The sequence below is a fragment of the Chelonia mydas genome, chromosome 10 (genome assembly GCF_015237465.2).
Source record: "Chelonia mydas isolate rCheMyd1 chromosome 10, rCheMyd1.pri.v2, whole genome shotgun sequence".
NCBI classification, from domain to species: domain Eukaryota; kingdom Metazoa; phylum Chordata; order Testudines; family Cheloniidae; genus Chelonia; species Chelonia mydas.
Window position 1 is genome coordinate 75,747,469 of NC_051250.2, and position 25,802 is coordinate 75,773,270.

At 42.8% G+C, this 25,802-nt stretch overlaps 1 protein-coding gene across 1 annotated transcript in view; it reads right to left on the bottom strand.

Annotated features, from left to right (window-relative positions):
- Positions 1-989: 989 nt before the first annotated feature.
- The window catches only part of CERS3 (ceramide synthase 3), a 68,694-nt gene continuing 43,881 nt past the window's right edge, over positions 990-25,802 (bottom strand). Inside the window, exon 11 of the mRNA XM_043523355.1 lies at positions 990-4,098. Coding sequence (XP_043379290.1) covers positions 3,970-4,098 — 129 coding nt within the window. The 3' untranslated portion in view covers positions 990-3,969. The remainder of the gene's footprint in view (positions 4,099-25,802) is intronic.

The following is a 25,802-nucleotide window of genomic DNA, read 5'->3' on the forward strand; positions in this document are numbered from 1 at the left end:
GCTTTCCATGGAAGTTGGTTTGTTCGGACGGGAAAGGTAATTTACTCTGTGATTGGAGAGCATGATGTGAAATGGGCACCTGACCCTGATTGGAACAGTCAGGCGCTGCTGTAATATCAATCATAACATTCAAAAATTTCACATAGAATTGCTGTTTTTAGGAACGTTCCTGCCTGTAAATTCACTTGCTAGAATATTCACATAAAATGATAGGCAGGAGCGCAGTCACAGTGAATTCATTTTCAAATGTGGAAGAAACTTCCCCATACACTCCTTGTGGTGTTTGCCCTGCTCTAAATAGTAAGGTCCATAACTCTGACCTGTATTACATCTGCCTCATATCCACATTCACAGCGCCCTCCCGAAACTCCCCACATCTCCTGGGCTCACTGGAAATCCTGGGGTAGATTCTCTGGAGGCAGTCTCTTCTCAAGATAGTCCAAAGTCCTGGTCAAGGGGCTGGAAGCTATGTCTCCAGGACATTACAGTTCCTTCTCCAGCTACACAATTAACCAGATAACCCCTGCAATGCTGTCCTAAAGCTGTCTTAGTTGGCCAAAGGAGGGTCAGCCTTGCACCCTCAGGTGGTGCCACCATGGTGGTTCTCACACTACCTCCTCTCTCAATGGCCAGCACAGTGCGGTGGGAGAAAAAGGGCATGGCTCGGGCGTCCCTACACCCTGACAACCTCTGGCTGATGGAACAGCCCCTTGAGGCTGTTGGCAGTCACTGCAAGTTACAGCAGCATTCAAGCCAGGGGACCAGCTCAGTGCAGGATTGGGGGTGTCCAGCTATCTACGCACACCCCTTCAGCACCACTGAAATGCAGCTTAGCTGCAGCTGAGGATCTCGCCCCATGAGATTGCTAAGATTTTATAGATATTAAATTCCAAGTAAAAACAAGCCTGCCTATTAAAAGCCATATTTTATTACTTATCCAGAGCCATACTTGAACATGACATAATGTAACAAACACAAAGGGCTCTAGCAGAGGCATGCGCACACGCGCACACAGCTGTAGAATTCAACAGCGCAATTTACTTTTGAGATTTCTGAATAATCTCAATGAAAACTGCTCCTCACAGTGGCCAATGGTGGTAGTCGAACAATGATCCAAGAGCATTTCAAACTTGGAGACATTTTTAAAAGGTTTATTTATAGATTGCAACATGTATGACAAGGCAAAAGTAGTGACATGAAGTATAAAAATGGCGATCATACAAAAGGGCATGATAAAGACTAATTACCAATGAGTCCCATGAAGTCAACAGCTCTGGTCCAAAGTGGGATAATAGATAATCCGATAGCTAGATAATCTATTTTATCTGTCTAAATCACTGGTATAGAAGCAGCATAATAGACATTTTTCATAAATACAAATGGTGAATTCGTGGCACCATTGACTTTAGACTGGGGGTGAAATCCGGACTCCACTGAAGTCAATGTCAAAGCTCCCATTGACTTCAGTGGGGCCAGGATTTTACCCCAAGGCTATAGTATTGCTGACTGTTCATATTCTGATATGGTCAACAGGTCATAGCAAAGTCATCTTCACAACTTCAACTGGTTAAACTCCATTACTTCAGACCTCTCAACCTGCTCAGGTCCAAATGCAGAGCACACTGTGGTACAAAGATCCAAACCAAGGGACATGGAAAAGACAGGACAAGGATCTTGAAGCAATGTGAAATTAATTTCGTTAGCATGGATCACATTCTTTATAAGGCCAGCTTCTTGCTTCAATATTCCTGTTAACAATTTGCAGGATATGAAGCAAGTTGAGAGTGGGGAAGAGGCATATTTGGGGCTAATGTGGGGAATATCCCTTCTAACAAGGGACAGTTCGGAGATATGCATTAAGGAGCAGTCCAGAATTCTGACCCAGACAAAATTCCCAGGAACTTCTAACGATTTCGATGGAAATTTTGCCCAAGCAAGAATGGCAAGAGTTGGCAACAACTTGCATTATAAATTCAGGCTCACTCCCTGGAAGAGTTTAGTATTCTCTCTTTCTTAATATGGGTTCCTCTCTTTTTCATATCAGAAAATATTTTTGGAATCAAAATTTAAAAATATGCACTGGCTATCTCCCAGAATCACTCAACATTTGTAGAATATATTACTATATATCCACTGCTCTTATAAAGGAACATATAGCCTGTTTGTTGCTGGACTTCCTATGTTCACATTTTGCTGAAAAGAGCCATTTTAATGCATTTAAATTATTAGACGCAAGCATTTATAAGCAAGGATGGCCCAGAAACACTTGCCAGCTGCTGGTGGTGAGTTAAGTACTGGCAGTGAGATACAATCTCTTGCAGCATTCAGGATATTTCCTACAGTAAGTAAGTACAAGGGAATACTGCAGAGATTGAGATAACTGGCAACTCACCCCAAGCAGTGCAAGCATTGGCGAGAATAAAATATAGTACTGACTATCCCAACGACTGGTGTTTTTCCTTGTATGCTTCCTGCTCTTTCCAGAACACACTAGGCCAGATTCCTTCTCTAGTATAATTCCATTTATTTATAATAAAGCATCATCCACTGCTCATGGCACTCTACTCTCTCCTCCTCCCCTCAAAAATTAAATACAGTTTCATAGGTCCAAAAGACCACAGGCAGACCATCCCCCAATTTCTACTCCCCATAAGAGACCACTCCCATAGCTTATTATAACACAAAACGTGAGTCCCAAGCCCCTAGCAGCATTTCTCATCCCAGCAAATCCTCCAGCCCCTCACTCATCCTTCCCTCTTCCAAGGTAAGCCTGGGAAAACAAGTGAATTCTGCAGCGTGCCCTATAGGTCACCAGATTCAGGCTCTTGCAGCCAGAACGGGGAGAAGAGTATTAAAGTCAACAGCCTCTCAATGAGGACCCCGTGCTAGTAGCCCCTTTTGTCTCTCCTGAGCTGTTAGCTTGAGTGAATCAGATCACTTCAAGGGCTGCAGAACCACATGGGCAGAAGTTGTCTCTAGGGCTTTATAAGTCAAAAACACCTGAAACTTCGCCTGGAAGGTGGTCGGTGGCCAGAGGGTTGGAAAGCTCGGAGCTCAAGTGCTCTTTTTATGCAAGACTCCAATGACTGGAGTCGGCCATTGCATCCTGCACTAGCTGCGATCTCTGAGTGGTTTGACAGTGTCGCCTCCTGCAGAACTCAGTACAGTAATCCAGTCTCAAAAAGGTTACAACCCCTACTCATGAATGAGATTTATTTATTTTTTTTTTTGCCACCACTTTCTTGAAAACCTTCTCCTAAAATAGAAGACCTGAGATGGGTGATATTTGGAGAGATTATCTGCCATTTCAAAGAACGGATTTTTTGAGCAAGGATCTAACAATTGCTTCTTTAAGTGAAGGAGGCATTTCAGGGAGGCACAAACAATAAACTTGAATAATAGCCCTAGAGCCTACTTACTAGCTGCCCCCAGCCACATGGGAATTAGTTGTAATTCACAAGCAGCAGCCCAGTGCTAAGGGCTGAAAAGCAAACAGGATGCGTAAAATGCTAGATAATATATCCTAGTGTTCTGGATTTCTCTCGCAATTCTGATCTTTAATGGGGTTCATATCAGCTATACTCTTCTAAAAATATATGGAAATGCCACTAAAATTATCGGGTAAAGTTGCCTGGCTTTTCTCAGATTTGCAATGTATGCCTAAACCCATTAGATTTTAAATGTTCTGAGATCGTTTTGAAATTCTTGAGCATTTCAAGAGTGATTTACAGATTCTAGGTATGTTTTTCACACACTTGTATGCAATAATTCAGAAAGCTGGTCATTAACACATTTTGTCACGTTAAGCAGTCCCCCCCGCCCCTTTCTAAAATGGGCTTCCTTCCAGGTCTAGTAACCAGCAATAAATCAATCACACACTCTTGTAAGCCTGTTGACTTTAAGCTCTATACTGTAGGTTGGGTTAAGGGCACAGCAAGCCACACTGCAGGAGGTGGTGCAGGCTTGGATCTAATGATTGTTGTTTAAGAGTTGGTGTCTGCTCAACCCACAGCCATTCTTGCTGCCATTCTTTGTGCACTCCTCATTATCGGTGAGGGAGTCTTCCTCCTCTTCATCACTCCGGTCGTCTTTCAAGTCCTAGACAGAAGAAGAAAGCACAGTCACCTCATGCAAATATTTACTAATCACAAACTGCATGTATGACACTTGCTGTCAGACAAAGTATGTGCTTCCATTGGCAGGGCAGTAAAGATAATGGATGAGATTTTCAAAAATGGACAATGGGGTTTGGATAAGCAACTCTCATTCATTTTAGTGCGAACTGGGTATTCAGATCCTCTAGGTGGCTTTGGAAATACCAGCCAATAATTGTACTTATTTATTAATTTATCAAGTACGCTTATAAATACCACTAGCGGTATAGATAGTGTACAAGACACACCAGAAATGACAGCACGCCCACTTGCCAACTCATCACCAACCACTCCGTGTTCCACCCTCATCAGCAAAGGCCTGTGTGAGCAGATGGTCTTGCAACAAACACAGAAGGTCATCGAATGTGGGCTTCATGAGACCATTAGTGGAAGGCCAATGTCAGATGAGGGCTGAAGGTCTTTTGCTCAGAACTTCCTGCCATTAGCCTAATGTAGAGACTTAGGCGTCAGTTTAAATGTTCTGGCTGCTCTAAACTGACAGGCTAAGGGATGGAAGGAAAGATGGTCTCTAATGGACACAGGACCAAATACACATAGGACTTAATAGATTAGAACCAACACCTTGAATCACCCCTGGAAACAGAATGGAAGCTAGTGCTATCTATGGCACCCAGGTATAAAGTGAACTAGGTATGAAATACCTAGTATGAGCATGCTATCCAAGTTGTTCTCATGTATCATGCCAAGTAGAGCATATTGCAGTCACCCAACGGTGGGGTAATAAATGCATGAAACCTGTGGTGTGACCCACCACCCAACAGGAAAGGGCGCAACCTTCTTTTTACATGAAGATGAGAAAAGGTGCTCTCAGCAGCTGCAGATACCAGGACGCCCAGGAGCAACCAGAGGGGTTGAGCTCTGTTAATAAAGGATGGACCATGCTCCTCCATCAAAGGGGAAGATGCGACTGCCAACATCTCCTCTGTCGATTCCCTCCGTCAACCAGCGTCATTTTCCATTTTATCTGGACGGAGCCAGTCTCAGCCAACTCATCTAAACCTCAGTATCTCCTAGAGACTGGGCACATCTCAGAAGATCATCCTCTGAGTTTGTTGCAGAGAGGATAGAGGGCTGAGTATCATCTCCCCCAAATACTTCACAACCTTCCTGCAAGTGGGATAACAAAGCCAAACCCCTTTGATGCCCCATATAAGAACCCTTGTTGCTGATTAGCAGTTGGAGACATTTTACATGTTCACACCCCAATGTCCAATGGTATCAGAGACTGCTGCCATGTTTAGAGGTATCAGGAGGGCCATTTTAATCTTTGTCCATCACCAGAAGGAGACCAGCAATCACACAGGTCAGTGCAGTGTCTGTCTCACATCCAGATCACCAAATAGACAAGGAGATCTGGAAACTCTAGAAAGTGTCAGAGCTGCTATGCCACTCAAAGACAGATGCCTAGCCTATAATTGGCCAACACTGATAACACCTTCATCCTGATGGATCCCAAAGCAGTCCTGGCCTGACAAGTCTCTTGACCTCTGTGCGCTTCAATTTCCCCTACTTGGAAAACGGTAATAACAAATGCCAGGTGATTGTGAGGATTAACTAATGTTGGTGAAGTGCAGGGAAGATGAAAGAAACATTACATATGTGCTAAGCATTATTAATAGAGTAACAAAGGGGCAGGAGCTAAGAAGTTGCCCGTTACTAATAGGTGTAAACTACTGCAGCTCCAGAATTCCTGTTTGCATCTCAATGTCTCCTGGGTTTGCCTAGTTCTTAGAAATTCAGTAATCACAAAATACATGTGCCATGGCGCAAGGAAGAGCATCACCTCCTCATTTACAAGAGACAACCCCCTGCTCCTGTCTTAGACAGATTAACCAAGCCAGATTTATTACTAGAAAAATTACAGTATCTGCAATAGCGATATAAATATTCAAAGCCCTGTGAGCAGGGCCGGCTCCAGCGTTTTTGCTGCCCCAAGAGGCAAAAAAAAAAACCCATACCAACTTGCCGCTGAATGGGGAGGTGGAATCCTGCCCGCCGAACACAGAGGCAGAGTCATGGTGCGACCAAAGAAGAGTTGTGCTGTGACGGAGCGGCCGCCAAATTCCCGCCGGATTGCCGCCCCAGAGCCCGACGTCCTGCCGCCCTTTTACATTTGCTGCCCCAGGCACCTGCTTGGTTTTCTGGTGCCTGGAGCCGGCCCTGCCTGTGAGAAAGGAAGGTGTTGTTCTCTGGAACAAGGGGCAGATGCGCAAGGGAGGGACTTTTTTCCTAAATAGCTTGGGAGAGTTTTTTCCTCAGAGGAAGAATGTTGAACACCTGGTCCTTCGTTCTTCCTGCTCAGATGACCAAAAAACATGCCAGGTGGTAACTACCTCCCTCCTGTCAGCTAAAAACAGGCATCTGGCATCTGCTGCAACACATCACAATGAGGTTTAGAAGAAGCTAAGCAAAGAGCATCTGAACAGAGTGACAATTTGATGACATTTGGCATGATACATAAAATCTACTCCTTTTCCACTTTTTGCCTCGCCTCACCATAAGCAAAACTCCACACCATTTTCAGGAGTTGGGATCAAGCAGTGAAGGTTTGGTTTAAGCACACCAAATTTTGCTTCCTTTTAAACATAATAGTTTTGGCAGAGGAGTACCTGAGCACTCGAATGGCTTCAGTGGAGCCAGGACAGTTTACACCAGTTGAGCATCTGCCCCTCCGACTGAGGAGTGTTTGTTCTGTGGGGAGGGGTGAGTGGGTGCTTGTAACCAGGGAAGGGGCCCCTGTGTGTGATTCTTACATATTTGGTGTGCAGGTGCATGTTCGGTGGCAGGAAGTCCATGACAAATAAATGGGCATTGGGTGGCTAAATATGGCTTTTATATTCCCACACATGAAATAACTTGCCTTCCGGTTACATTTCCTATAGCAAGGACATTTGGACTCGAAACGTTGGTCCCCTTTGTTCTCAATCTCAACCAAGGGCTAAATGGGGCTGGAAATTGACATCCACTCCAGCTCCATCCAGGTCACAGATGGGGTGCACTATGGGGGAAGATTGCACTGTTTCTGCCCATCCTGTACCGGCTTTGTGAATAACTGATGATTTCATTCCCCAGGGCTGTTAGTCTGGCACCATCCATCAGCAGAACATTCATACATAAGAATAAATGACCGCTACAGTAGTAACTTATCTGACTGCAATCCTACAACCCCTTTATATATATAAGTTTCAATGGAAACATATAGGACTCGAAAGAAAATTAAAGCATAAACTCCACTGGTCTTGTCACAAAGTATAAACTTCCTGGGGCTCTTCTTTCGTCTTTTCCTGAACAACATGTAAAGGGGACCAAAACAAACAAATCTTAGTGTAAATACTGTAGAATAAACTTGGCATGTCATCAGTTAGGATAAAGGAAAAGCAACCTTTCCCCCACATGCAATTTATGAGATCTCATCTCATTCGGATCACCTCTGCTACTTCCTGTTAGTGCTGTGTTTTGTCTGTATGGTCAAAGGCAGAAAGATTTTCTGGGGTTAATTTTTGCCACCAGAAATATTTAGGAAACAAATAAATATCAAATCAGAATATAGGGCCTGATCCAAACCCCATTAAAGTTAATTGAAAGACCCCGGTGCTGTCAATAGGCTTTGGAACAGGCTCATACAGCTGAATGATAAAGGAGAATGTAGTTTGGTGAAGCCAGACTGTGTCAATTTAGGTAAAACATTTAAGCATATACTTAATTTTAAGCACCTCCTCACGCCCCATTGAAGGCAAATGGGACTTAGGAAAAATGCTTGAAGTCAGGCATGTACTTCAGTGGTTTGCTGAATAGGGATGGATTGTTGAATTGGGGCCTTGGAGGGACAGTTCTGTAGACCTTGAAGTCAAAGGCAAACTTCATCCTCCCAAAATAAGTTACAAAAGGGTCACAATGGGCTGCTTTTTAGTAGGAGTTATGTTATTGTACAGAAGGATACATTTGTCCATAGCGCATGGGCCTTTTCGTAAGTACATAGTTTTAAAAGCTCAGATCACCAGATAACAGACATCTTTAAATACAGGACAGGTGGTTGCCCTATCAGTCTAACTCCTCAACTCAGGTCTTCATCCTTACAAGGTAGCTAACATGGAGTTTTCTGGGTGTGGGATCTTCTGAAAGAAATCTTATAAACCAAGGTCTGGTCTTCTCTAAGAACGCCCATACTGGGTCAGACCAATGGATGGTCCATCTAGCCCAGTATCTTGTCTTCTGACAATGGCCAATGCTAGATGCTTCAGAGTAGGGGTTCTCAAACTGGGGGTCGGGACCCCTCAGGGGGTTCCAAGGTTATTACATGGGAGGGTTGCCAGCTGTCAGCCTCCACCTCAAACTCCACTTTGCCTCCTGCATTTATAATGGTGTTAAATATATTTTAAAGTGTTTTTAATTTATAAGGGGGGAGGTCACACTCAGAGGCTTGCTATGTGAAAGGGATCCCCAGTACCAAAGTTTGAGAACCACTGCTTCAGAGCGAATGAACAGAACAGGCAACCACTGAGTGATCCAACCCGTTGTCCACTCCCAGCTTCTGGAAATCAGAGGCTAGGGACACCCTAAGTCTGGGGTTGCATCTCTGACTATTTTGGCTAATAGCCATTGATGGACCTATTCTCCAGGAACTTCTCTAATTTGTTTTTGAACCACGTTATAGTTTTGGCCTTCACAACATCCCCTGGCAATGAGTTCCACAAGTTGACTGTGTGTTATGTGAATTAATACTTCTTTTGTTTTAAACCTGCCGCTTATTAATTTCATTTGGTGACCCCTGGCTCTTGTGTTATGAGAAGGAGTTGTTAATACTTCCTTATTCACTTTCTCCACACCATTCACAATTTTATAGACCTCTATCATATGCCCTTTTAATCCTCTCTTTTCCCAGCTGTAAAGACCCAGTCCTTTTACTCTCTGCTCATATGGAAGCTATCCCATACCCTTAATCAGTTTTGTTGCTCTTCTCTGTACCTTTTCCAGTGCTAATATATCTTCTTTGAGATGTGATGACCAGAATTGCACACAGTATTCAAGGTGTGCTTGTACCATGGATTTATATAGTAGCATTATGATATTTTCCATCTTATTATCTATCCCCTTCCTAATGGACATAGACATTAAACAATCTCACACTACTTTTCATTAGCCCTGGTGTGCTTGGCCAAGGATTCTTCACTGCACGCCTGACCACCAGTTGATTCCTGCTCTTCACTCTGCTAGTAGCTCCCTTGTCCATCTGCCCCCTGTTAACTACACTTAGTTTGTGATCTGCTTTGGAATGCCTTGGGGTGGAAGGTGCTAAATGCAAGCTATATCTATACTGACATGAGTTCTTACTCCCTACAGGGGTGGAGCGTGGTCTAGCATTTAAAGCATGGAAGTGGGAATTAGGAGAATGGGTTCTATTCTCAGCTCTGCAGCTGACTTACTCTGAACTCGGGCAAGGAATTTACCTCTTTGTGGCTCAGTCCCCCATCCATAAAATGGAGATAGCAACAATTACCTACAGTATGTCAATCAACATTAGCTAGGCCCTTGAAGTCCTTCAGTGAAAGGTATTAAATACAGTAAGGGCAAAATATGTTATTCAGAATTATCATCCAGTACCACAATAAACTTCTCTATGAGAGATAATATCCTCCATACAGCTGAAGAAGTGGGTCATAGCCCACGAAAGCTTATGCTCTAAGAAATTTGTTAGTCTTTAAGGTGCCACAAGACCCCTCGTTGTTTTTGCTGATACAGACTAACACGGTTACCACTCTGAAATATCCTAAGGATTTCAGACCAGCAAGTGTGTATTTCCTTCATGTTTTAAAGCACGGCACCAGTTACAGAGAAAGCCTGTTCAGTTCTGGAAAGGTTTATGACTTTTCAAGTCTTGACCACTATCCAGATGGAAGAAAACTGCAAAGGCATAAACTTTCGTTTTGACACTGAAATAGATCTAGCTCTCCCCCTTTGCATCTTTTAAATCAAACAAATGCTTTCTGAACAACTGATTGCACTTCAAAAGCCCTTGCTTTAGAAACAGTCTTTAGTACGGCAGAATTGTTCAAGCAATTGGAGGGCACAGGAAGTTAAGATAGGACAGAAATTTAAGCAGCAATAACTTCTTCCTTAACTAGAAAACAATTCTGCACTCAAAATTGTTTACAATGGACTATTATAAAGCTATTAGAATATCATGAATTGAGCTTGTGCTTATTTTAACTCTGACCCTTTACGGATGATACATAATGTACCAGTTCCGAGGCTTTCACTGCTTTACTTCCAAGATACTTTATCTGACCCCAGCACATCATATATTATGCTGGTGTTTTCCAATTCAAAGAAAAGGTCTCCACTATACTATAATTGATTAATATATTCCCAAAAATTTAACAGCTGGTAAAATGTAGATATAAGAGTCAAGGCTGCCATTCATTCCAATGTTTTTGTTTCATAGTATTGGCTGAATTTTCTATAAGGCGTTTGGGGGAAAAGACATAATGGACATGTCTATTTTATGTTCTGGATGACTAATCAATTTAATCTTTCTAAATGGGTGAATGGTTTCAAAGTTCACAAGAAGCACACTAATGCTCTAAAGTCTCCAAGAGAGTCATCTGTAGTGAGGCCAAAGGCGCACATGTCTGTAATCTTTTCCCTTTTGTTTAACCTTCCACTTGCTGCTCAATCTCCCTCTTTTAGTTAAATCAACCATATTTGTCAAGTCCTTACTCTTTTATTGCTGTAACAATTTGTATCATGCAAACTGTTAGCACCAAATCCTACAGAAAGAACAGTAAAGGCGGCTTGACAGACACAATGGGCCTGATTATACCAAACTTGCAATGGTATAACTCCACTGACTTCAGTGGGGTCGCTCCCAATTCATGCCAGTGCGAGAATCAGGCCTAATTTGTCTACTTAATACAAAGAAGAGGAGCCCTCCCTCCCCCTCAAAAAATCTTCATTTTTTAAAAAGGATGATTCTTAAATCCATAGATTTGAAAGTCAGAAGGGACCATTAGGTCGTCTAGTCTGACCTGCTGTGTAACACAGGCCAGATAATTTCATCTAGTTACTGTTATGATTCCAGTAACTTGTGTTTAACTAAAGCAAGTCTTCCAGAAAGGCAGTCAGTCTTGACATGAAGACCCCAGAAATGAAAAATGCACCACTTCCCGTGGAAGGCTGTTCCAATGGTTAATCACCCTTGCTGTTAAAATGTATGCCTTATTTCTAATTCAACTTTGTCTGGCTTTAACTTCCAGCCATTAGTGCTTGTTAGGCTTTCCTGTGCAAGATTAAAGAGCTCTTTCATATCGGGTATTGTCTCCATTTTGAGGATTCTAGAGGTCAATGGCAGCCATAACCACTCCCTTTAGAGATTTGCCAGGAAGTCTAATGTCTATGTCTAATGTGGTCTGCAGTGATTTAGCTATCCTTCTCCTTAATCCAATAACTGGGATTAATGGGCTATCCTGTCCAATGTTCTAGACAAATTTATGATCAGAGCTAGTTAGGACTAAGAAGAGCAAATGCATTCTGAGCGCACTGTAGTGACCCCGAACCAGAAACAATTGATTTAAAAAGATACAATATAAACTACCACAAGGGCTCAATCCTGCTTCCCCTGAAGCCAATGACAGAACTCCCACAGACTTTCACAGGAACAGACTGAAGCCATAACAGGAGAGGTGAGCAGACTTCAAATTCTCTGCTGGTATAAATGGGTGAAATTCCACCAAAGTCAATGGAGCTGCCCCATTTAAAACAGCAATGAATTTGGCTCCAAATGTGCCAGTGAACACTAGATAGTCTTCACCTTCTTGGCTTCCTGGTCAAGTTCATGGTTCTGCATTTTGCCTGGTGCTGCTGACAAGGCACCATGAGAATATTAGGCCCAAATTATGGCTGTCACTAGGTTGAGGACGGAGGTGCAAGGAACCTCTTATTCTGAATGTTCCTTTGCCGGAATAGCCAGTGTGGGTGATGTAGGCTTGTAAGCACAGTGAAGGGGGAAGAATGGGGGGTTGCATGAGTGCTGCAAGTGGCACCTACCACTTCAGTGAAGGACTGTCTGGGCAGAGTGCGCCCAGCCCATTGGCAAGCAGCTGCAGAACTGGACTTAGGGGAGCACGGGTTACAGCTATAATCAAGGTCAAGCACGTGCTGCTGATGAGCATGCTCCCAACCAACTCCTAGCCTTCACAGGCATTGTGCTTCCAAATGCTGGTGTACACAGGGCAGTGCTCTTCCTTCCTGTCCTCTTTGATCAAAACCAATGGCAGCATTGCCCGAGTATCAACCCTAGGGTTTGACCCCAGTATCTGCTACCCAATATTCGAAGTGTCACGTGTGAAAGCAGAGGGGAAGACAATGCCAAAGCAGTCAGCAAGGCAAAAACAAAAACAAAACAAAAACAAAACGTATAGTAACACTGATACAAAAACAACAATGCAGCCTTAGCATCAGACTTTCCAAGCTCTTAGAAGAGTAAGGGCAAGTAGTAGAAAAGTACATCATCCACCCTAACGGGGCAGTCTGTGTTCAGTAGAACCTAACCATGTTGCAAATTGTCAGAGCCCCACCCTTCAGTCTTAAACTGTCACCACAGCAAAGTACAGATCTGAATTAGAAACATTACAGGGATGGCACGGGGAAAAGAAAAAACTGAGCAGTCTTAGCAGCCTTTCAAGGCAAAGGTCTGGTGAGTCATAGGGCCCGGACGTGATCAGAATAGAGAAGCCCAAAGAGAAGTCCTGCTATTAGCTCTTCTGATGTATCAAGATTCCAACTCCAGCCTATCTTTGACTTGCCCTTGAAAAGGCATTCACTTCTGTCAGGGATCAAAGGTAAGGCTCATTCAGTGTGATAGAGGTGACAGGTACAAAGACTGCCCTATACTTGTAAAGTTGAGGGTATGTGAGATCATTTACCCGAGTTGTTACACTGGTAAAAGCCCTAGTGTGGTCACAGTTATACTGATAAAAAAAGATGCCTTATACCAATACAGTTATTTCCCTTCCCTCACGGGAATGAGATAAACCAGTATAAAGCACTTTTTTATTGGTATAACTGCACTGACACTAAAGGGGGTTGTACCACTTTAATTTTAGTATAGTATACTTAAAGTGACAACTTGTGCGTGTATAGACCAAACCTAAGGAAGCACTTCTTTTATTGTCTCTCTGTCTTACTTCTAGACTTGTTACAATCATTCTCAAATGCATAAGGGGCCACCTTTGGCCAGAGAGGATCAGTATTAAGTCTGCTACCGAAAGAAAACTGTCCAGATATCATTTTCAGGTATTTTAAAATGTAACACTAGGAAACAGACACCCACTTCCCCTAAAATAGTTAAGATTGTAAATAATCATTAACAAGCAAAACTAAACTCCAACATTTTGCTTTGTCTTTTGCTCTTTATTCAACAGCTAATATAAAGTCATCCCCTTCCCCGGGCACAGTGGGGTCTGAATAACTGTGTTTACTCGTGATACACAACAGGCAAGGTCTAGCTACATATGTACACATTGCTCTCTGGCAGGGTTCTGGCCATTTCTGAAATGCAGAAGACAGGAAGGGCTGCTAGAGGGATTTAAAGGGATACTACGCAATCCTCTACACTACACATTTTAAAATAAGAAATTTATAGTTAAGGCTAAACAACAAACATTTGAAAGTTAGGAAAATTTGAACCACAGCCTTAGAAAACTAAACTAGTTACAGGCTGGATACCAGCTGCTGCTCTGATGATGGTCGCACACCACATTCTTTAACTCTTGATCAGAGATCTAATACTTCAGATTCAGGCCACAGGTTACCTGTTTATACATTTATTGTATTAATATCAGCTATAGACCCTTTGCAGATACGTGGGCTCCCCCTGTACTTCCTCTTGTGGGTGGTTTACCTCTGCTCTGCACTTTATTCTCCATCTTTCAGGCTCTTTTACAGAGACTCCACACACTTGCTTGTTCAACCACCACCCTCATGGGAGTCGGGGTTTATTTAGACAATAACTCAAAAGTAAAACTCCCAAAAATCTGTCAGACGGTATGGCTCTTACCATGGAGCCTGGGTGAGCAAAAGTTTCCTCCAGATACTCCTTTTCCTTTTTTATGAGTGACCCGCCAGGGGGTTTGGCTTGCAGTGGCCCCGCTCACTGCTGACTCTCCCTTGTAAACTTCCCAGAGTCAGCTCCATCGAACAACTGCTTCAGTTCTCTTATAAGGAACCATCTGCTTGCGGTTCCCTCCCAGTGCCAGTATCTCTGGTTAGCTCATTTAGCAAGCCTGCTGCAGGCTCCAAGTCTCCCGCAGTCAGCACCCTCATTCCCTTTGCTCTTTCACACTTTGTACCTGAGATGAGCCAGGGTTACATCATTGTACAACACATATTGTAATTCACACATGCAACAGAAAACACGTATGTTTCTTTAGAAGTTTCCGTTGCATGCATGAATTACAATAGTGTAGTTCTGTATGATCATACAACCCACACCCATCTCAGGTACAGGGGAATCTCAGGTCCATCTTATGAAGACATGTATGATTTGTGGCTCTATAGTTGGTATTTTCAGGATAAATGTAATTTCTCACACACAGGTAATAGGGTTCTCCCACCAAAAAAGATGTATAAGTGGGGACAAGGAGGCCAATCTGAGGTTGAAGCTTGAATCTTAACTATTGTATTTATTTTCTGACTTTATGATGTTTAAGTTTTTTGGAACTACAACTTCTGAATTATCTGACCTTCAAACTTGTGAATTTTTATGCAGAATTTCCATACTTTCTAATGTTTGTCATTTGTTATAACGATAATGTGCTCAATAATGGTGGTTTGATTTAACACGTATCTATTTACAACTTTAACTATCTTAAGAACATTTTTTTAATTTCAAAATCTAAATAGGTGTTGACTGGATCCTGACTTTCTAAATTAAGGGCAGTACATTCCACAGCATCTTACAATGCAAAGATAAAAAACGAGAGATAATAAAAAGTCAGTCCCAATAGACAGAGGGTGGTAACTTTCCAACAAATAGTACTATAATGTTGATAAAACTCTAAACTCAACATGTGCAATTCAATCAGTGTAACTCAGCTCACATTACGACTTAATGTGACTAGTCTCCACAGGAATCTAAGCAGCCTATATTTGGATTGAAGCAAACTGATCTACATTTCCAGCACAGACGGTTTTATTGGACAAATTATTTTCCTTTCAGCTTATCATTCTCTAGTCAATATAGCTAACTATGATTCTCACTGGAATGTGGATCGTCTGACTGTTTCCATCATTGCTTTCATAGTAAGATGCAGAATCTTTATGCTAATTTTGTTGAGCATCTTGTGGCCACAAAATGCCTTTAGCCGAGCCTTCCCCTTCTATGCCACACTCAACTCCCAATGCTTCCCAAGCAGAGTTTTCAGGGTGTACTCAAACAGGGATTCGAGAGCAAAAAGTTAAAAAATGATTACATTACTTCCCCAAATATTGAAAAGAATAACCTGGTAAAATAAAACAGATTTTAGATGTAACTGTTACAGTAAGTCCCGGATTTCAATTAAAGGAATAAATTCTCTCTTACCAAATATCACTTGTATTACCACTCAGCACAACATATAAGTAACTAGAGCTACAATACATTGATTGTTCAGAAGAAATCAATCATTGTTTTCAGTTAATCAGGTTCTCTGTGGTTTCAATAAAATCTCCTGGTTGTGTTATTGAAATCTACTACCTAAATCTTGTACTCGAGTATACGTGGCTTACGATAATGTCAAAAGCCCAGGAGGTACTGAGTGAGTCATAATGTCCCACTGCTTATTGAATGATTCCAATTTTAAATCCACAGCTGGCAAAGAAACGAAGAGAAATATAATAAGCATTTTGATGCCATTTTGTAAAGTGAACTTTTTTTTACCCTACGACAACAACTTGCATTAAGCCAAAGAGTTCGGTGTTGTGAACCTTTATCAGGATATGCACTTTTATTCCTTATTATGAATGCTTGATTAGCTACAAAACAGCTTATCAGGCACTTTGACTTTCTTTACTTAGTGAGGTATAGTATTGCATTTAGGTTGAGTACCTGAAACAGCACATTGATTATGAGCATTCTTATATAATCCCTATAATGATAATAACTATTCAAAGCCTGCAAAATATCTAACCAATTGAATGACAAATGCCTCCCTCTTACACAATACATTTCTTTCTGGTTTTCCTAATACGGGAGCATGTCATTCAACCCTGGGAGACAGAAGTAATTAAAGAATCCCTGCATGCCCACAAAATATGATCCTAGAGAAAATAGCCATCTTAGTTGTCACTTACATCAGGTACAAACTTGGCCACATTACCCCAGTTGGCCTCATATTTACCATTGTATGATGAAAATACAGCACACCGAGACCACAAGTCTCAACATGTAATGTTTTAACTTGACACGAGATGGAGACCATCACATGGATCAAGATAGAGCACAACATACTCGGAGCAGTGGTCTTAGCAGCTGCACCTCTGTATTAATGATAATGATAACCATCGAGTACACTACACAACTCTGGGGATCCCACTGGGCCTGTGGACTGCACTTAGGGCTCTTCTGGTTGCTTACATGTTACTTACATGACTGCAATGAATGGGTTGCCACATTAGGCGGCAGATAGGACCCAACCTGTTCGTGCCTAAAGTAAAGCTGTATATGTTTCCGCATGGCTCTGGCTTTACACTAATTACTCCAGGACAAAAAATAACCCACTCAAAAAGCCAAAAAGAGTACTGTGGAGAGGACTTTACCTGAACGGTCTATCTACTTTAAATAGGAGAGAGAGAAATTTCATTTTGTTTAAATTAAATACAACTAGTGTTCTCCAAAGCTTTTTTTTTTTTTTATTCAGTTTAACAGAGCGTAGCCCCACTGGGAGTTCATATGGAAATATGAGAAATAGGTTCCTAACTATCTGCTGTGAACTGGAAACACATTTCAAAAATCCCCCAATCCCTTCAGATTTCCTTTGAATTATAAACTGAAGGATCTAAAAGCTGGCTAGAGTTTAAGGTTTGTTGTGATGGTGGTGGTGTCTGTTTGTTTTCTAATTTAATGTTTTAAAAATATGCGTAACCAGCAAATAGAGCATTTCATAAATACTCTCCTGGGAAATTAAAACACAGAAGTTAACCAATTACTCACAAAAAGAGCAGCAATAAAAGCTGTCAGCTAGTGCCAAGGCATGAGGAATACTGAGAGCAGAAAGGCAATTACTGAATTGATGTTTGATCCACATCTACCCCTTCTCTGAGCTGGCAATTTTCACAAACAGAGAAATTTTAGATCAGGGATTTACCAAAAAGGAGTTATTTCATGCCAGACAGACAGACATAATTGCTGGGCCTGATCCTCAGCTAGTGAAAACTGGCATAGCCCCATTGACTTCACTAGATCTGCGTTGATTTATGGCCAAGGATCAACAAAGCAAACTTCTGCTGAATTGGCTAGGGTAGGAGGCCTTACATTTGGTAGATTGCAAGAAGCTACAGATACGATTTTTTATTCTTGAGGGCACTAAGTGCCTGCAGTTCCTACTGAAGTCAAACTCAGTACCTTTGAAAACACTGGGTCAAATAGGGGGGTTTGCTGAACTATGGAGTCTGCAAGACTCCATATATGACACAGCTGGTAAAGCAGGGGCACTGAGGGCATTCACACCCATCTTTCTGGACTGAGTCCGGAAGATTCATCACTGCATAGACCTCCTCTTGCAACATTTGCATATGGCATGATAAAACATGGAGGGTTACTTCACCCTTAGGCATGTGCCCCATCATCCATCTGCCCAGCTACTCTGGTCAACTGCTTGAACATTCATCCCTAAACCACTCTGCTTTAGTTCACCCACCTATAAAATGGGTATAATGATACCTAACTCAGATGTGCATTCTGAAGTTTGACAGATGTTCATAGAGTGCTTTGAGCTACTCTGATGAAAAGTGCTATAGAAGCGCAAATTATTAAAAGAGCTGGTCAAAATTTGAAATTCCAGTGAAAAATGGTTCACTATTTTGAAATTTATTTTTTTAAAACCATCTCTAATTATTAAGTACTTCCTACATGTTTTCTGAAGTTAACTAGTATCTGAAATGTGTGAACTCCTAACACTCAAGTAGTAGCAGGTCAAAAAACTTACCCTCTTCCTGGATTTTATTCCTGGAAGGAATTCAAAGCGGAATACCTCAAAATCCAGTCCAAATCTTTTCTCCAGGCACAGCTGCTCCCAGTGGTCCTCCATTTAGAGCCTAAATCTTATGCTGTTATATTCAGGCTCTTATGCTGCATCCATCACTGTGGTATCTAAGCACCTTCCAGATAGGCATTAAGTGACATGACTAGCATCTCTGAGGTGCTCTCCTTCTAGAGAGCTAGTCCCACTACTCCTGAAAGCAGGTGGGGGGAAAACAGCTCAAAGAGCCAGTAGAACCCAGTTCATTTTCCAGCTGGTTCAACACCTGCTAACAAGGTGGGACTTTCAGGTAAACATTGCCAGACTGCTGCAAGACTGAAGGTCTTCCAAGGCCCTCTCTCCCATAGCTACTCTTACTACATGGATCCACAAGTAGGCAACCAAGAAGCCTGTACAAGACTGAAGGCTGCACTATAAACTGAAGGGCCATACTTCCCTCTGGAAATTTGTACAAGGGTGAGAGGAAGATGCCTAACTCAGAGGGAATGCAGGCAGGCAAACAAGGGGGAGTTAAATCCACTGGCGATGGGATTGTGATGTTAAGTCCTTGCCAGAAGAATGATAAGAATATTACCAATGTGTATCATGGTGACAAGCAATGATTCTGAACAAACTAGTCAGAACTGTCCTTACAATGTTTCTGTGAAAACAAACTCTGAAGAAGACACTCTCCTACCTTCAAGTCATGTTTCTTGGAAATTTTCTGCACCAATGGACTTTGTTCAAAATCTTGACTGACAGGTGGAGGACTCAATTAGTAGGTGGAGCTCTTATTTCTCCACATGTCATTGGACGGCCTCTGTAGGTTAGCTCCTGCACACTTTTCACTTGACATAACACTTAATAACAACAATAGCAGGTTACCATTCCTAACAGCAGTGCTATGAGCAAAGAGCCCAGTGCGGGAAAAGAGAATCCCGAAGAATAACTGCCGGCTACAACAACCCTTGGTGCAGGGAACTTCCCAGAAATTGATTAACTGGTAGGAAAAAATCTCCCTTTCTGCTTGTGCCTTGCATCAGTCTAAAAAAAATGAATACTTAAAAAAAGAAACCTCAATGGTTTTCCAATGTTTCAATTCTGCAGAACATTTTATAAAAGAGCATTCTTCTCACAGCCCCACCTCCTCCTCCGACCACTGCTCGGCTCTCAAAATACATCATCCTATGGACTTCCAGAGAAGGCTCCATAGCCTACAGACAGCAAGAAATAATTTCTGCTGGAAACAAGAGCAACTCAAGGGGAATAACAAAGGGGTTCAAAAAAAGACAAAGGCCTCCTTAGAACTAGATTGAGGCTGCAGGGAAGAAAAGACAGGATAGTATTGAGTCTTGAACTTAGAAATTGCCTGGATGCACCTGGACATCAGTGGATAGGACCTATCTACCAACCCCTCAAGCAGACAGGCCTATCAGCATGCCACAGCTAGCCCATTGCCATGCCACATTGTAAGATCTCCAGAGATTTGGCTAGGGAAGACTTTGCCCTTTGCTGTTGACAGAACACCATCAACAGAAGCTGCAATGGGAAACAGGCCAAATAGTCCAGGAGACTGATGAATGTTGAGAGGAATCTTTTGTGGCAAGGCTGGAAAAGACAGTGAACAAAGACAGGCACCACACCAGTCTGGAGTTACCGCTTCCCACTCTTGTCAAGGTGAGGCAATCCCTACCTCAGAGGAGAGGGTCCTGGCAGAGATGAGGCAAATGGTAAAAAGCTTTCTTGTCTTGCGATGAGGCTCCTGGCAGCCTCTGAAACACTGTCCTCTGAAACCTTTACCATAGCCTGAATTTCCTAGATGGGTGTCTCAAGCTGGATCTGTCACAGAAGGTGGTCTCCTTGGCTGATCCCACAGGGAGATTCCCTCCACCCACCATCTCTATGGTGTGCGGAGGGACACAAAATTCCACACTTGCCTGATTTGTTTCCCCAAATTTTCTGCATGAGGATCTCGGACTTGTTCAAAATCCTCAATACCCAAAGAGGAATCACATGCTTCACCCACTTTTAAAGTCGAGCAGCGGCAGACACTTCTCTTTTCATTCTTCCTTTTCTTCGTACAGATTGTAGTCAGAGGCCTATAATTGGCAGGAGACTTATGTCTGGAATTAGCTTTCACCTTTCTCCATCTCACAGGAGGAGGCATAATTACAGGCAGGGTTCTTCTTTTTTGCCCTCTGCTGCCCAGGCTAGCTGAACTGACCCAGATGCCTAATCAGACATGCTGGCCTGGCATCATGCATTTTTCTTTTGCCTCCTTGGTGCTAGCGCAGCCACTTACACAGAATTCACTTGGATGCGGGTGGGGAGAGGGAGGTGCTTACTAAAAAAGGATCTCCTGCTGCTCCAGGAACGCCCAGTGCATCAGCTTGATTGTTTTCTTCAAAGACAAGGTTGGAATCTTTATTTCACACTTAAGAGTTCACTGTCTAGGCGCGACATGACTGATACTCTGAGCAAATGAAACTGGCTGGTCAAAAGGGACCACAGGTGGTAGAAATCATCTTAGTAATCTCTTGAGCCTCTATGAAGCAGCGACCTATCGTGAGCCTGCACAGGCAGAAAGGAGATGGAGCCAGCCCACTGAAGTTGTCCAGTTAGCAGCCTCTCAATAGGAAACTCTTCCACCTTTGGAATGGTCTGTCTCCATGTCAGTCAAAGGTGGGAACTGAAGCCCATAGCCAAGACCAGCACAGGGGTTGAACAGAAATAGAGTATTAGTATCTCAGAATCATAATGTACAGTCTTGTGCATTTTTAAAAGGTGAGGTGGAGAGCTCCCTCCACTGGAAGGGAGGGGAGAAAAAGAGGGGGTTTGGAGGAGTGAGGTTTTGTAGAGGTTTCAGAAAAATCAATGAGCTATCCCAATTGGATCATTATCTGAAACTCAGAACAGATGAGCTGACACACCAGTTGGGAAAGGGTCAGTATATAAAGATCTGGCTTAACAAAGAGATACAGACAGATTTCAAAAGACACCAGACAAATTTGGACCATTTCTTGAGGAAGCATTCAGAGTAAATGCATGCAACTTACTTTTTTTCCATCAGTTTTAGCCCAAGCAGGTGTAGGCGTCCCAAACACCTGAAAAGCATAATCTCAGCTAGAGCTAGAGCATAATTGACAATAACCCAAGTCCAAGATATGATACAGGAAAACAACTGTTGCAATCAGTATGTTAAAGGCAGCTTTGAAAACAGCTATCGCTAACATTAGAAATACGGTTTGGTTTTTTCCTTTGCTACAGAAGGTTTGTATTAAACGTCTCTTTGACAGATGCTCCACTCAAAAACCTATTAAAATGACAAGGTAATGCAGTTGTTAATGCAGAAGGAGCTATTCTGAGCATCTAGCATGACCTCTTACATAACACAAGCTATAGAATTTCACCAAATGGTTCCCAAATCCAGCCCAATACCTTATGGCTGACTTAGAGCATATCTTTTAGAAAGACATCCAGGCTTTCTTGAGAGACTTTCAAATGATGGAAAATCATAGGTTACTTACCCTCATTTAAAAGAAAAATCATGCTTCATTTCTAGTCTGAATTTCTCTCGCTTCATCTTCGAGCCTTGGGATCTTTTTATGCCTTTGTCGGCTAGATAAAGAGCTCTCAACTATCAGAAATTTTCTCCCCATGTAAGTGCTTATAGATTCTGGTGATGGGGATTCAAACACCTTTCGAATGATGCAGTTTGTGGAGCATTGTGTTACGGATCCATGACAAGGATTATGTGCTCTAAGGGAGGCATGGGGACAGTGCAGACCTGGGTATTGGATGGTGCAGAGCATCCTATCTTACTCATTAGCAATAAGCTTTCTCCCAGAGAAACACAACATGCAACCATCATAGTTATTGCCTAAGACAGGTGTATGAACTTGTAAAAGACCATCATCCATAGCCATGGCAAACACCACTTGGGCCTGCAATCAGTCTTATTATTTACATTTTCCTCCCCTTTTCCCCTGCAGGTGAATTTGGCAATCCTGTAAGTGAAACCTGTGGGTAGGCCTTGGGTCTTAACTAGACTGCTTGTTGTAACAGAATGGGAAACACTGCAGATGAGAGAAAGGCACAAACAGGAACTCATTTCCCTTTACTAGGGAATATGAGCCTCTCTCTGACCTGGCTGGCTAGCTCCTTATCTTCAGACTATAAAGAACACCTTGGCCCCAGAGGAAAGGGGGCCAATTTGGAGTTGACTGTTACATGATGGAAAGCTCCCAGAAAAAACTGTAGCTGACTTACACCCAAACACCGGGTAATTTGAAAATCTATAAGAAAGATCTAACTGTTAATTACCAGCACACCAACCTCCCCATGCCCATTTTCAGATACCATACCAAAAAATTTCCTAAAGAAAATCAAACTGTGCTAATCTAATTCAGGGCCAGGGATGCAATCCCATGCTTAGGGTGGCCATAAAACTCTGACTGCCAGAAGCCGGGAAGGGAAGATAGGGGTAGAGAACTCTCCAAAATTGCCCTGTTCTGTACACTGCCCCTGAAGCTCTGGTGCTGGCCACTGTCAGAAACAGGATACTGGGCTGGATGGACCATTGGTCTGACCCAGTATGGCTGTTCTTATATTTAGTCTGATTTGTGCTTGTGCTTAATCTTCATCCAAGAGAACTCTACCCTGGGATTTTGTCTGAGTAAGGAATGAGTAAAAACTGAGTAAGGATGTGGTCCAGGATGCTTACATCTGAAATGGCAGAGGCAAAAACCACTGGTCCATCAGAAATACCTAGGGGATTTTGCAAATATGGAAGTAGTATTATTTAAGGAAACTGGCATGTTTTAAAGGATGACTTTTGTATGTGAGAAACAACAGTTATTTTCTGCTCTATGTGTAGGGGAAAGTAACTTCTGGTAATGGTGACCATCATGAACCCTAACTAGGAGTGAGCTCTTTGCTTAGCTGGAAGGCAACATATTAAAAATTAAGAATGCTACAAGAGTTTGAAAAATAATTTCTGATCACACTGAGGACCTGACCCAATGCCCATTGAAAGACCACCCATTACCTTCTGTCTTTGATGAGCCTTGTATCAGGCCCTTAGCCAGCTGACTCACCTGGAGTCCTCTCCCATTGTCTCCCAACAACGCATATTTTCAGGATTTAAAGCACTATTGTCTTAAGACCTCAACTCAGTCTATTACGGTTTCAACATATACTTTACATCTTCATCTGCCACAATGCATCCCAGGTTGCTAAAATTTGGCCTGGCTGCCCCTCTGTTATGACGGAGCAGCAGCCAGGCCAAATCTGCTGTTGTAGGCCTACGAGTAGGGCAGCACACTGAAATTTTGTGTACGGTGGCAGATCATCTTCAGTGGCCTCTACATTCACTCTCTTTCTGATGTTGGGAACAACATGTTTAATCTCCACGGCATTTTCCTGGTATGATATTCTGATTCAGTGCATATGTATATGCTTCTCTATATGCTTTTTTCTTCTTCTTCTTCTCAGTTTTCCTAAAATATTCTCATATATGGTGACATGACGACTAGACATGTTTCAGAGGTGTTTGAAACCTGATGCAAGTGGATAAAATTTAACCATGTAATTGGGCAATATTACAGAAACACACTAGCAACAAAAGCCACTGGACAGCAAGATGGCTGCCAGCAGTTCCATACTGCAATTCCCTGACCTAAACAGAAAAGAAGTGACCCTGCAAAAAAAAAAAAAAAAAAAGTTTCCAACAAAAGTCACCCAAGAGAAATGGTTGTGTGTCTGACCTTGCAGGGCTTTACTTGCGTGAGTAGTTCTTCCATCCACAAGTAGTGCATGGAAGCCGTGTGAGCAAGGGAGCAGGTCTAAGGTATTTTATTCAAAGCGTTTGATATGGTATCCCACAGTATTCTTGCCAGCAAGTTAAAACAGTATGGATTGGATGAATGGACTATAAGGTGGATAGAAAGCTGGCTAGATCGTCGGGCTCAACGGACAGTGATCAACGGCTTGATGTCTAGTTGGCAGCTGGTAGTGCCCCAGGGGTCGGTCATAGGGCTGGTTTTGTGCAACATGTTCATTAATGATCTGGATGATGGGATGAATTGCACCCTCAGCAAGTTCATGGATAACACTAAGCTAGGGGGAGAGGCAGATACACTGGAGGGTAGGGATACAGTCCAGAGTGACCTAGACAAATTGGAGGATTGAGCCAAAAGGAATCTGACAAGGTTCAACAAGGACAGGTGCAGAGTCCTGCACTTAGGACGGAAGAATCCCATGCACCGCTATAGGCTGGGGACTGACTGGCTAAGCAGCAGTTCTGCGAAAAAAAGACCTGGGGATTACAGTGGACAAGAAGCTGAATATGAGTCAACAGTGTGCCCTTGTTGTCAAGAAGGCTAATGGCATATTGGGCTGCATGTTGTTCTTATTAGTAGGAGCGTTGCCAGCAGACTGAGGGAAGTGATTATTCCCCTCTATTTGTCACTGGTGAGGCCACATCTGGAGTATTGCATCCAGTTTTGGGCCCCACACTACAGAAAGGATGTGGACAAATTAGAGAGAGAGTCCAGCGGACGGCAACGAAAATGATTAGGGGGTTGGGGCACATGACTTATGAGGAGAGGCTGAGGGAACTGGGCTTATTTAGTCTGCAGAAGAGAAGAGTGAGGGGGGATGTGATAGCAGCCTTCAACTACCTGAAGGGGGGTTCCAAAGAGGATGGATCTAGGCTGTTCTCAGTGGTGGCAGATGACAGAACAAGGAGTAATGGTCTCAAGTTGCAGTGGGGGAGGTATAGGTTGGATATTAGGAAAAACTATTTCACTAGGAGGGTGAAGCACTGGAATGAGATTCCTAGGGAAGTAGTGGAATCTCCATTCTTAGAGGTTTCTAAGGCCTGGCTTGACAAAGCCCTGGCCGGGATGATTTAGTTGGGGTTGGTCCTGCTTTGAGCAGGGGGTTGAACTAGATGACCTCCTGAGGTCTCTTCCAACCCTAATCTTCTATGATACTATGAAATATTTTTGTGTTTCACAAAAGTTTTCATAAAGTTTGCCTGAGAAATGCAATTGTTCTGTTCCTTTAAGTTCTTGCCCATATGGATATAGTGAGATTACGTATGCACCAGATTCTCTGCTTTGATCTGACCAGGGCAAAGTAGCTCAACACACCAGCCATCAGAGGATTCTCCCTACCTGAGGTTCCTTAGGTGGTGCAGTGGTTCCCTACACTATTCACTTGGCTACCAGCACAGAGGGTATGGCCAGGGAAAAGGGAGTAGGAACAGGGTCTCCTTACCATTCCAACCCAGAGGAAAGTTTTTTCCAGCAGTTAGGAGGCTAACCTGGGACTCAGGAGACCTGGTTTCAGTTCCCTGCTCTGCCACAGACTTCCTGTGTGACCTTGGGCAAGTCGCTTAGCCGCTCTGTCC